This window comes from Halichoeres trimaculatus, unplaced genomic scaffold (assembly GCF_033239565.1).
Source record: "Halichoeres trimaculatus isolate MK-OKI-2021-1 unplaced genomic scaffold, fHalTri1.1 fHalTri1_scaffold_13, whole genome shotgun sequence".
Lineage (NCBI taxonomy): Eukaryota > Metazoa > Chordata > Actinopteri > Labriformes > Labridae > Halichoeres > Halichoeres trimaculatus.
In genome coordinates this window covers 22930668-22942906 of record NW_027437191.1, presented here as the reverse complement: position 1 = coordinate 22942906, position 12239 = coordinate 22930668, and the positions used below count along the sequence as shown (strand labels likewise).

Below are 12239 nucleotides of genomic sequence, written 5' to 3'. Positions count from 1 at the left end.
TCTTTACACTACCTTGTTCGCTTTGGAGAAGTGATCTGTGGAATTAAGAACATATTAGTATGTGTTACCTGTTACTTATTCTGTATTCTCAGTATGAACTCACCTCCGATTCCACCTTCTTTTTGGTTCAACTCTGCTCTCTGAGCTCTAGATTAAAAAGCTTCACTTTGAAGGAACAGGTGGGATTAAAATACACGAACAGAAAGGTGAAGAATACTTTTATTTTAGTGCTGCAACATGAAAAAAACATTACTGCAAATCCTTAAAGTCAGTCTGACCTGTCAAAGATGTTGAAGTTCATTAAAACATCTGTTCAGTATAAAAATTTTACAGTATATGCAGGAACACGTTAGGAAAGTACAGTTATATGACAGGCAGATAAAAAGTTGAAGTGTATAAGTCTGAACACGTGAACTGGAGTAAAAAAGTCGCAGAACAAGTTTGTGCGCAAACAGCAGAGAGTAACAAAGACAGCATCAGTGATCTCTAAAACCCCAACACAGCCTCCTCTGATAAACATCCCTTTAAAACTGACATTAAACGTGCAAAATGACAGCTGGAACAGGTTTTTAAGTCCTGTTTTACATCCGAGAAAGAAAGCACCTCTGCCTCTGTCGAACTTAGCACACACCGAAAGGCTAAACCCAGTTCAAGAAAACATGAAACTTTAGGAGAAAAGTACACTCAGGTTTAAAGACTGAACATCCTTAACCGAGATAAAACTGTTTAAAGAGAGGAAGCAAATACAGTAGCTGATATTGGGCCCTGGGATTCTCTTTAGGAGGTTAGACCAGTAAAATAGAAAGACAGAAGTAGATTTCTTTTTTTAAATTCAGCCAAAAAAAAGTCGAAATTCTGAGTTAAAAACAACATTTTTCTGAGATCAAATTCTGATTCCTGATTAAAAAGTGACAAGTGAAAGAAAACAATCATAGATCTGGAAGAAAAAGTTGGAATTAAGAGCTCAAATAAATCAGGAATTATTTATTTTTACTTTGAATTCTGAGCTCAACCTTTTTTTTTTTTTATACATTTAAAAAACTTGTAATTAGTCTGACTTTTTTATTTTTCATTCCACTGGTCTAACACCCTAAAAGCCTTTCCTTAGTGGCCCTAACCATCTCTATTTACCACCTGTTGTAACAATCATTAATGAGGAACATTTCCTAACCTTAATAAAAACTTGTTCCTGTGGAAAACCCTGAAAAATATTTCCAAAATAAACTTGTCCTTTAGGTTATCTTATAAACCATTTCTTTATTCCTTTGAAAATTTTGCTCCTATTGTTAAATACTTGCTCTTTTCCCTGTGATCTCTCTATGCAGATGATGCTGTAGTGCATATTTAGTATTTAACACTTTCTACCTCATTCCTTCTTTTCTGGCTCGATGAGTTTTCCTCGGTGGTACTTCTGTCCGATCCCGTAGGGCACGTGAGCTGAAATGGTCCCCAACTCGTTGGCCCCCTCGATGTGAAACATCTGATCGTCAAAGAAGATGTGAGGTTTGATTTTCTGCAGCAGGGGCCCTTTGGGGGCTCCGGCCAGGAAGAGGGCCTCGTCGATCTCCAGTCCCCAGCTGCGGAGAGTCTTCAGCACTCTGGCCCCGGAGCTGGCTGCGCTGCGGGCCGTGACCAGGAAGGTCCGGATGGGACAGTTCAAGCGCTCATTCTTGGCGTAGAACTTTCTCTGGAGCTTCCCAAGGGCCTCCAGGAAACACTTTAAGGGGCCCTGAAGGGGACAAAGAGTCGCGTTAGAGCAGGAAAGTTAGTGAATTAGGAGCACAGGTGGAAACTGAGGTGTCATCACCTGAGCAAGAGGCTTGTTCTCAAACTTTTTCTCGTGCTCAAAAAAGGTGTCCAGGCCGTGCTCCTTCACGATGATCTCTGACTCGTCTGAGAAGAGGACGGCATCGCCATCAAACGCCACCCTCAGCTCGGTGTCGCTGAGCTGTGTCTCCGTCTGGGGCATGAACATGGTGGCTGCAGCGATGCCTGAAAGAGACGGTGAGAGGAACCCAGAAACCCAAATTGGTGTGATAAAAAACTAGAGCCCATTCGTTTCCTCATTTCCTGTGCAGATAATGACTTTAATGGATTAATAAATACATTTATACGTTTTTTTTTAATTAACTGATCTGTCTAAGCACTGCATTGACATTTCCATCCTGTTTGTTTTGTGTGCGTTTGGACCCCAGGGGGCCATAAATCACACGCTGTCTCCCTGCAGCTCCTTCTTGCTGCACAGTGAGGGGTCGGGCGTGAGTCACAAACAAAACCAACATGAGAGAGTAAATATCAGTGCAGCACAAACACACCCCGAGGCTGCTGACGGCTCCAACGCACAGATTTCTTTATGTTTGAGAGGAATGAGGATGATAATCTGACTCACCTTCGTCTATAGCTTCTGTGACTTTGTCGGAGTCCTTGGAGAGGTAGAGATTCGTCATGTAGGCCTTCAGGTACCCGATGGGACTCTTACCTCCGGTCATACAGAATCTCTCAACAAGCAGTCCTGAAAGTAAAGTTTGTGTGAAGGATGAAACATCTTCCTAGCCGCTTACAAAGTTCTGGTCCTGACCGGTCTTACCGTAGTGATTGATGCTGTTAATGAGCCGCACTCCGACCTGAGCGTGATTGTTGGTCATCAAAACTATGTCAAACAGCTCCTCGCTGTCGGGGTAGAGTTCCCTCAGTCGATCATTTACGGCCATCAGAGACTGTGTTTGGAGCACAAACAGCAAAAGAGGGCAGCGTGACGTTACAACACACATTCAACCAAACTGGAAACACTTTTTTTTTCCGTTGAGATTTGTAGAGAGGATGCCAAGCAGCGTTTTTTCCTTCAATTTTGGCAAACATTTGGACTAAAATAATCTGTTTGGATTTTTTAAATCATATGAACGAAGAAGTAACTCAGATTTCACCACATATGCAAAGCCTGTTAAACAAATCTAATGTATTCAAGGAGCCCCTCCCAACTGAACACACACAGCACCTCCTCATGCAGGTGCAGCCTTCTGTTTGCACTTATCAGAGTAGCCACAGTCGCTGCCTGTGGGTCGCACCAAGGCCTATACGAAGAGTCGTGTTAGCATTAAATTCACATTTTTAACTTAATCACACAATGATCTGTTAATGCATGCTCCTCCCCCCTGCCACTGCTTACTGAGACAGACTCTGTGCTGACTCTTACTGCATTCCTTTTCAGTGCTTTTGGGTCTCTTCTGTTTGAGGTTGACTTAAATTGTCGCTGATTATATGCTGCAGTGGGGAAAAATAACGATTTTCGATAAAAGATTTTAAAAAATGTTTGGTCAAAAAAAAGTTCATCTGTTTGACAGAGGGCCCCATGAAGAAAGAGTAAAAAGTAAATTAATAAAGGATAAAGTCACTGATTTAAACGGGTGGGAGAAAAAAAATGTATCAAAGTGTCAGGATTTTTTGTCTTTTTTTTAATTTAAGTTCTCCATCTTAGTCTTTGTTTATAAGCTAGGTTGAAAAAAGTTGAGATTTTTTGGGAAAGTATGGCTCCTGATACAGTGTGTAGACATCATCATCGTCAACTGTAAAATCAAATTGGGAGAAAAGCATATAGTCCCAGCCTTATAGTCATACATTAACAAGAACAAAGTTGTAAATTTACAAGAATAAAGTCATAGATATACCAGGATAAAGTCATTATCTTAGCCTGTAGCTATAGGCTATCAGGAGATCTAAGAAATATAGTACAAAAACGTGACATCACACGTGTCAAATGATTCAGATAATTCTGCCTTGGTGAAGTTATTTAATATTTCTGTATCATATTTTATTGGTGTTGCATTCACAGTCATTTCATTGGAACAAGAGCCACGCTGCATAGAGAACAATGCACATTCCCCTGTGCCAAGGAAGGCTTGTTTGGAGGGAAATACATTTGTAGCTCTCAGATTACCTTACTTGTTTATCATAAATTTAACTGACAAGGCCTGTGATGCATTTTGCAGACATCATAATATTTGCACTGTCCCTTTAAATAACTGCAGATACCGATAATTAACTTGCATTAATAAAAAACAAAGCATAAAGAATTTAAGATGTGAAATACTAGTAAAAACACTGAATTGAATGAGGGATGTGTCAAAGGAGAAATAAGTACGTTTTTGAAATTTACACTGTTGGAAAAAAAAAATAATGTCAGCTTAAATTTGCACATCAACATGCAGGAACAATCCAAATCAAGTCAATTTCTGTCATGAGTTGTTCAAACTACTTATTTCTGATTAAGTTATCCCACAGGAATTAAAGTTGTGTTTTTCAGATGATGAAAACCTTTATTGACCAATATACCTTTCTTCACTTCAGCTTACTGGCTTCCTTCTTTCTTAACCCAGCAGTTGATTTTTCTCTCTGAAGACTGGAATGATTTCATAACCTGTTAGACTGCATTACAGGTCCAAAGGGAAGTGTTTTTACTGTAAATTAAGGCTTTGGCAGTTGGTTTTAGTATTAAAAAGCAGCATATGAAAGTATGAATGGGTTTGTTGGGAGTCAAAAGTGCATAAGAGCTGAGGTTGACTGGCTTTACTCCTCAGCAGAAGGGGACACAGGGTCTGGTCTGAATAGGGGTCTGGTGTGAATAGAGGACTTTAAAGAGGAGTGTGGCTTTTATCAGGGATCAGTGTATGATTTTGTAAACACGCTTTTCCTGATCTGAAGTGGTTTCACAGATATGCACTTCAGGACCACACCCTGCAGGGAGCCTATGGAGACCTGCAGCAACAGGTTGACAACCCCTGTGTTCAGGCTTATTGTTCACGTTACCTTCACGAAGGGGAAAGCTGCTCCTGGCTTCAGAGGCTCGTTCTCATGCTCCACCTGATAAGACACATACTTCTCCAGTCCCTGTTCCTGATAGATCTTCCTCTCTTCCACCATGTCGAAGAGGGTGCGGGAGGAGACCGCGATGGTGACTGCATACCGGGGTTTGGGCTAACAGTACGTGCAGAGGAGGAGGGGGTAGAGTGGTCAAAATGCAATTCACAGCATGTTGCGCAGATTAATTACATCATTTTATACTTAAAACTACGCAGAAGTGTAAAATAAAATAAGTTTTAAAGTCAGTGAACTTACAGGTCTCGGTATTTTACTTTTCAGGTTCTCATAGTGAGCTTTTGCCGCAGCCCAGTCCGGTTCGTCCGCGCTTTCCTCAGCTGGAGTGGACTCGTTTGGTTTCATGTCACTCATTTTTGATAACAGAAAAGTTTTACCCAAAGTAAAAGAAAAGTGAACACAGGAGCAGAGAGGAGAAGCACAGGCAGCGAGGGGACTTCCAGGAAGTGGCTGAAGTCTGAATGGTGGGCGTTTCTTCTTCAGCTGTGACGTCAGCAGACTGGGGCATCACCGTGGATCACTGAAGCCCCTTTCCACCGAGTTGATGCTGGTGCTAGTTCCAGGCCTGTGCTGTGCCTGACTAAGCAGTGGTTCTTTGTGTTTCCACAAACAAAAAACTGGTCCCACGTGCCTTAAAACTGGTGGGTGCTTCGTAAGCACAAAGTTTTTGCTGGGCCAGAGCTAAGCACCTAATGGATGCTGCTGTTGTTTTGTTGGCGTTTACTCATTCATACACTTATTTGCCTCTCAGTAAATTTCTTCATTGTGGGACAAAAAAGGAGCATCTCACAGTTTTTTTTTTTTTTTTTGCCATTTCATTGTATTACATTTTTTCTTTTTTTTTTTCCCAATGAATTTTTAATTGTTATATATATATATATATATATATATATATATATATATATATATATATATATATATATATATATATATATATATATATATATATATATATCTTGTAAAGCACGTTGAATCAACCTGCTGTAAATATTTTAAATAACCTTGCTGCATATATTTTTTATGATCATTATTTATCAATAGTGTTTTTTTTCCCATTTTTGCAGCTGTGTGACTGAACCTCTTGTTTTTGTGTGTGTGTGTGTGTGTGTTTTTTCTTTTAACCTTGTAAAGCATTTGGTATCTGGAGTTTTGAAAGTTCTCTACAAATAAAGTTGTTCTTTTTATTTTAGATTTTGTGAAATGCACTCGATTTAGAATTTTAAATTCCTATTAGAAAGCTTGGAGTCAATTCTCAGGACCACCATTACAGTAACTACAGTCCATACAAGTTGTTGAAAATTAGAAGAAAAAAAAAAATTATTTAAATATGAAATGGATTCAAATTCAGTTAGGTAGCTGTAAAAAAAATTTCAAGAAAGCATAAATTGTGGCAGAATACATTATTTTTTATTATTTTTTCTTAAAGATTTACAACCATGTGACTGATTGAATTTCACTTCTGACCATTTTAAGGACCTTAACACTTAGTAAAATTATGTCACAGATGAATGAATATCAGTAGTACTTTTTCTACCCACGGTCTGTTCCCATAGTCAGCAGATGGTGCCTGTTGAGGGCATCCCTCGAAACTACATGGTAACCACTAGATGGCGGTGTTTTTCTTCATCTGACAGACTATGACTGCTTGCCAGTGAGTTAAATTAGGACCATTAGGACAGGTAAGCCTTGCCTTTGTTGAAAGGTGGAAGGAGCCCATGGTCTTTAATCATAAATATGCTGAAAACAGAAAATAGAAGTTCATTTCAACATAATCCAAAAAGTTGGGACACTGATTTCATAGCTCTGTGTATTTTTGAATATGCAGAAAGAACAGATCGTCTCCTTAAGTGACTGAAAGAAAGGTTTGAACAGTTATTCATTGGTTTTTAGCTGCAGTTTTAACACCCTCTCTGTTATCTTTGAAGTAAACCTGTTTCAGTTGTGAATCTGGGGACAGCACAGTTCAGCCCTTCACCTTAATGTCCCCAACAGTATCTGTGCAACGTCTGGTTTTCTCATATTACATGTGCATGACTAAAAAAGCCACAAGAGAGAGCTCCTGTTTAACCAAGACTGACTAGGGGTTTATTTTGAAAGAGAAAATACTGATTCATTCACATTTCGGAACGGAAAGCAGCAGAATGTGAATGCACAAGGAAACATAAATTAAACATCTGAGATTTAGCAAAAACTGTATCAGTGGTACATTTCTTTCTTTTAAGCTTTTCCAGCAAAATCCAAGTTTGAGCGATTAACCGGTTACCAAAATAAGACGTTTGTCACTCTGCTTTCCTCACTCAGGCCTGAGTATTATTCTGCAAGACAGTGATGGAGGACTGTCCTTTCCCCTGGTATACACAAATACACTGTAGTCTGCTTAGTATCTTGATTAATCTTTTACATCATAAAATTTTAGTCGGAGGCCCCAAAAGGTCATGATTTGAGACATTTTGCTTTCTCAATTTTCTCAGGTTAAAAAGTAAGTCACAGTTGTTTTCTTGAGCTCTTGGCTTATATTACTTAAAGAAACAAACAAAAAAAATCTTCTTTTTTTCTTATGATAATGGGATGATTTATGTTTTCTGGGAAAATTATGTTCTTTTTAGAAAAGAGAACCCAAAGTTTTGCAAACTGTATCTGTAGTTTAAGCGGAGATGTTCTCTGACTTATATCACTCATCAGTGTGTGAGCCTGCAGCAACAGGCATCTTCACTAGTTTGGTCACTATGGTGATAGCAGTGCGGGTTGTTTCCTGCCTGCAGACTTTGAGGAGGAAAAGCTTGAGAGGCTTAATGCTCGGGGCTCAGGTGGTCCAGGGTTTATGTGATCTTTATGATATATTTTCTTTAGCTGATTGATTCATTGGAGCATCTTTGCAGCACAGCACAGTTGTGTCAGTTAACAGAGCGCGTGTCTGTGCATATGTGTGTGTGTGTGCATCTTCAAGAGCTGGGTCCAACCGGCTGTTTCCATGGATACTCTGTGCTGACACCACAAGAACTGTGTAGGCTTGTTGAAGATATAATTAATAACAAAGGATTAGAGGCAAAGGTAGCATGGGGATCCGCGTGACAAACCTCATCACATAGTTACTATAATTGGCAACCTGTGTGTGTGTGTGTGTGTGTGTGTGTGTGTGTGTGTGTGTGTGTGTGTGTGTGTGTGTGTGTGTGTGTGTGTGTGTGTGTTCCAGGGGAAGCCAACCAAAAGCAAGTTACTAAAACAACAGTACTCCTATGCTTTGCTGATGCATTTATCTTCTTGACAAGCAATTTGCCCTTAATATGTTCCCCTGGTTGGTGGCCAGCAACTTGGAGGTAGATCTGTTTTAGAGTTATTTATTTCTGCCCTTGTTGTTTGGTGCCCTAATGCCAACAAACATTATCGAACAGTGTGAGATATCGTGTATCTATTTAACAATACTGATCTGTACACAGGTATGAGTCTGCAGCCAACATGGGGAAAAGATGCATAAAACTCTGTTTTTGCAAGCATGTGACATGCCATCAGGTCAGAGCACGTGTAATGGAGTTAAAGATTCAGTTTACCATCACTTGGTATAACATTTCCTTATTCTACCATACCAAATGTTGAAATAATGTTTTTTTTTTTTTTTTTTTATGTAGTCTAATGTGTATTCACGGAGACTCTAGCCTATGTAACATCAGCACCCTCTGCTGGCGCCCGTCCAGACTTTTTGCCTGTCTGCACTTTGTTGTCCCCGTGGTAAGTTCAAATGTCAATAAACTCGACTAAAATACTACAAAATAAGTTTGGTTGTACAGATAAAGGTAATACTTTTACATTTAACATGTTTGAGAGAAACTCTGAGATTGCTGAAGACCTTTTTTTTTGACTGTATCAATGTTTTTTGAGTCGAGTAGACTCACCACGTTTTGTGTTTTGCTAGCTTAACTGTAACTTCTGTTCTCCCTGGTGAAGCTTACCATGCAGTTAGCTCACTCATCTCTTTTTTTTTCTTTTAGCAATGTTCAAGCTTATTTCTGAATAAGATGCTTTAGGACACCATTTGTGCTTCAGTTGTGCTGGTGCCAAAAGTAAGTGTTTCCCTGATTCTTAATGCAGTGCAAGAGAGAGTACACAGCTTAAACAAATCCAATCAAAAAGGTGAATCTTCCAAGGTTTTAGGTTGCATAGTCCCCAAAGGATGAAGCCTTTAATTTTTTTTCTTCCAAATTTTTTTTTAACAATTCCTTTACAAATTAAATTCGACACAGATTTACATGATATCTAGAGGATTTTTTTGGTAACCATGCACAGACAAACAAAGAGGAAATCAGACTATTAGATTTACTTACAGTGGGAGTTTTATTTATTTATTTATTTATTTTAAGTCTTTCAATTTTCCATTGGTGCCTCTGTAGTAATAAAACATGGCTCACAGCTTTAAAAAAAACACATTTTTCTCTCACTGGTGTTTGAGAAAACTATTTCAGCCTGTGTCTTAACCGCTTCATTTTTACTGCTTTCTCTTTTGCTGCATTTCCACCAAGCAGTCCGGGTTGGTGCAGTACGGTTTGGCTTGGTTTGGTACAGTTAAGCCCGATCCCGTTTGCATTTCCACAGTAAAACTGTGCCCTCTGGTGATGGGCGGCGTGTAAGCTGGATGCTGCAAGCCCCAGCTGTTAAACAATAGCGGGACACCGTATCAGCACGACACAGTTTACCCCACTGATAAATCCAACAAAGAAGAAAAACGCGACACAGTAGACACAAAGAGCATAGATGGGAGACATGCAGCATTTCGTCCTCTCTGTGATTGACATGTAGCTCTTTGATACAAAGTGCAATCAAGCTTCGTTACAGAGAAGACTGTGTGCCGCTAGGAGAAATGCAGCCGCTGTGGGGATAAGTGATGATTCCTTTGACCAATCAACGGTCTGCAGTGTGTTGCTCCACTTTCCGAGAGCGGATCGGTTCAGCCTGGCACCCATACGAAAGGGTCCCAAAAAAGTAGGCCGGCTCGTCCTGGTTTTTGGGGATCTGTCTGTATTTTGGGAATAAGTCAGTGGAAACGCCACAAATTGCGCTCAGTACCGAGATGAACCGAATCGGACTGCTTCGTGGAACCGCGGCTTTTGAGACTCTCTGCTCCAAAAACTCCCTTCACTCTGATTGGGTAGCCCTCTGGAGGCCAGTTGTGGGTATAGCTGTGGAGGGACCTTGATGTTTGAGGCCCACTTCCCAAATGTGTCATGAACATAGACTGTATATAGAGTGGACACCGTGGCTCCGCCAGATTTCTTTTTTTTTAATTATACTGCAGCCAGTCACCAGGGGGAGCAGTTTTCCTGGCAACCTCACTTCGAGCTAAGCAAGATGACGTCCATTTTTTTTTACAGTTTATGGTCATGAACCACCTAAAAGATCCTTATGTGATGATCTCATCATTTCATCAAGGTCTTGTGAAGATCTCTGGGGCTATTTCCTAGAACAGAGTGTTTTGATCAATTAAGCTTATTCAGGGACTTCTACAACATCTAAATATGCAGAGGTTTGAAAATCTGCACACCCCTGGTCTGAACATCCACCGTTGCTAGTTTTTATCAATATTTAACGTAAGGGAAAGCAGAACACCCCCTCTTTAATGTGGACAACATTTCAAAGTGTGGGCAATTATATCATGAGACCAAAGGATACTCTGAATGGCTTTTTATTTAATAAGCAATAATTTCATAAGAGGGACATGAGGTTTACTCAGCCCCTTACATCATGCATCCGTTCCATCTGTTCCATGATTGTTAAAACACATTGAGCAAGGGATAATGTGCGGTTTGTGGGTGGTCATAGGAAACAGAATCCCAAAAGGGCAAAATGCAAAGCGTATCAACAGACTTAAGATTCTACCTCATCATACAGTCTGTGGTGTCAAAACTGGTTTCTTATTTTAGTCAGAGATGATGACCATTGTCAAGGTGTTGTCAGAAGAGGTTGACCAATCAGAATAAAGTATTTGACACTGCCAAATGAGTAAGAATGCAGGGTTATATTACCATGAAAATACCCAAACGGAAACATCCTTCTCTATGATAATGATAGTAAATGCTTTATTTATATACCACTGTTCAAAACAAGGTTACAATATTTCTTACATAATAAGAATGTACAGTCAAAGAGAAGTTAAAGTCCCTGTGAGGAGTTTATAAGTGATCTTGAAAAAGTGCCTTCTAACAACCTGATTATAATCCACACTTTAAATGAGACTATCGACACTGATATAGGTTGCTTTTCCTTCTCAGTTTCCTGATCAGGTCGTACAGGACCAGATTAGTTACTGCACAGCTAAGTCTCTATGACAACATCACCCTGGCGGACAAAGTTTTTTTTTTTTTTTGCTAAAAACAACTTCTGTGTTTAATTTTGTAGTGATGGTGGACACTGGAGCCTAACTGTCGGACAGAAAAAGGACAGAAGAGCAGAAGAAAGATAAACAGGAAAGCGACAGAGCACGAGAGTCAGAGGGAAACTAGGTATCTTTTCTCACTTCTAACTTTGTCAGCCGGCATGGTGTTGTCATAGAGACTTGGACATGCCGTAAATCAGTTGGGAAGCTACGAAGAAGCTACAAAGTAGCATTTCGAAATAACTTACATTGGCGCTGATAATCTCATTTTAAAGTGTGGAATACGATTGGCCATATACCTAGGAGGGAGCCTTTTTCAAAATTTCAAACTCCTCACTGCCCTTTAAGAAGAAGATCTGATCTCCGTTCATTTCCAAAACAAACACATGCCTTGTTAAGAGTCACGTCTTCATAGTGTGCTTGCACTTGGCAAAGCATGCTGGCACCCAACAACTGACAGATTGGGAACTTACCTCTACCAGCATCAGCTTTGACCTGCTGATTTTAGCTCAGTAGCACTCCTGTTCCTGAGTACAGCCTTAAACTGTTAGCGTGCACATTTTGGATCAGGAAAAAGGCACCCCAACCAGCTGCCTCCAAAATGACCACACAGTTCAAACATAAAGCTGAACACTTCCATGGTAACTGTGCAAAAATGAACATCACTAGAATTAAAACCTGGTTTATTACCTGTAGGGGTTTGCATAAAAAGATTATGCCTTGGGATTCTGGTGGGAATAAATCAAATTTAAGTAGAAATTATTAATTTTCCTGCAGGATAGTTTTTATTATGGACAATATATCAGACTGCAAAAGGCCCGTATAGGGATGTTGTCCTCTGCTGATGAAGTTTTTGATGGTGTTGGTACTTTTTTTATCTGTGCAACCATGAAGACTTGTGCGCTCATCGTTAGCTGTGTGACTGAGCTGCTGGAGCACACACACACACACACACACACACACACACACACACACACACACACACACACACACACACACACAC

At 39.9% G+C, this 12239-nt stretch overlaps 1 protein-coding gene across 1 annotated transcript; it reads right to left on the bottom strand.

Annotated features, from left to right (window-relative positions):
* Window positions 1–214: 214 nt before the first annotated feature.
* On the bottom strand, window positions 215–5365 carry LOC141801802 (cytosolic 5'-nucleotidase 1A-like). Its single transcript, XM_074685085.1, has 6 exons — window positions 5113–5365; window positions 4804–4971; window positions 2588–2717; window positions 2390–2512; window positions 1808–1992; window positions 215–1729 (listed from the first exon to the last, which is right to left on the bottom strand). The coding sequence occupies exons 1-6, from the start codon at window positions 5224–5226 to the stop codon at window positions 1367–1369; spliced, it is 1083 nt and encodes a 360-aa protein (XP_074541186.1). The 5' UTR covers window positions 5227–5365; the 3' UTR covers window positions 215–1366.
* Window positions 5366–12239: the final 6874 nt, after the last annotated feature.

Bases quoted from the DNA above. Each gene is read 5' to 3' on its own strand.
- LOC141801802 (XM_074685085.1), bottom strand. From the start codon at position 5,226: ATGAGTGACATGAAACCAAACGAGTCCACTCCAGCTGAGGAAAGCGCG. The intron at 4,972-5,112 runs GTAAGTTCACTG...ACGTACTGTTAG, and splicing joins AAAGTAAAATACCGAGACCT to CCCAAACCCCGGTATGCAGT. The intron at 1,730-1,807 runs GTGATGACACCT...TGTCCCCTTCAG, and splicing joins AGAACAAGCCTCTTGCTCAG to GGCCCCTTAAAGTGTTTCCT.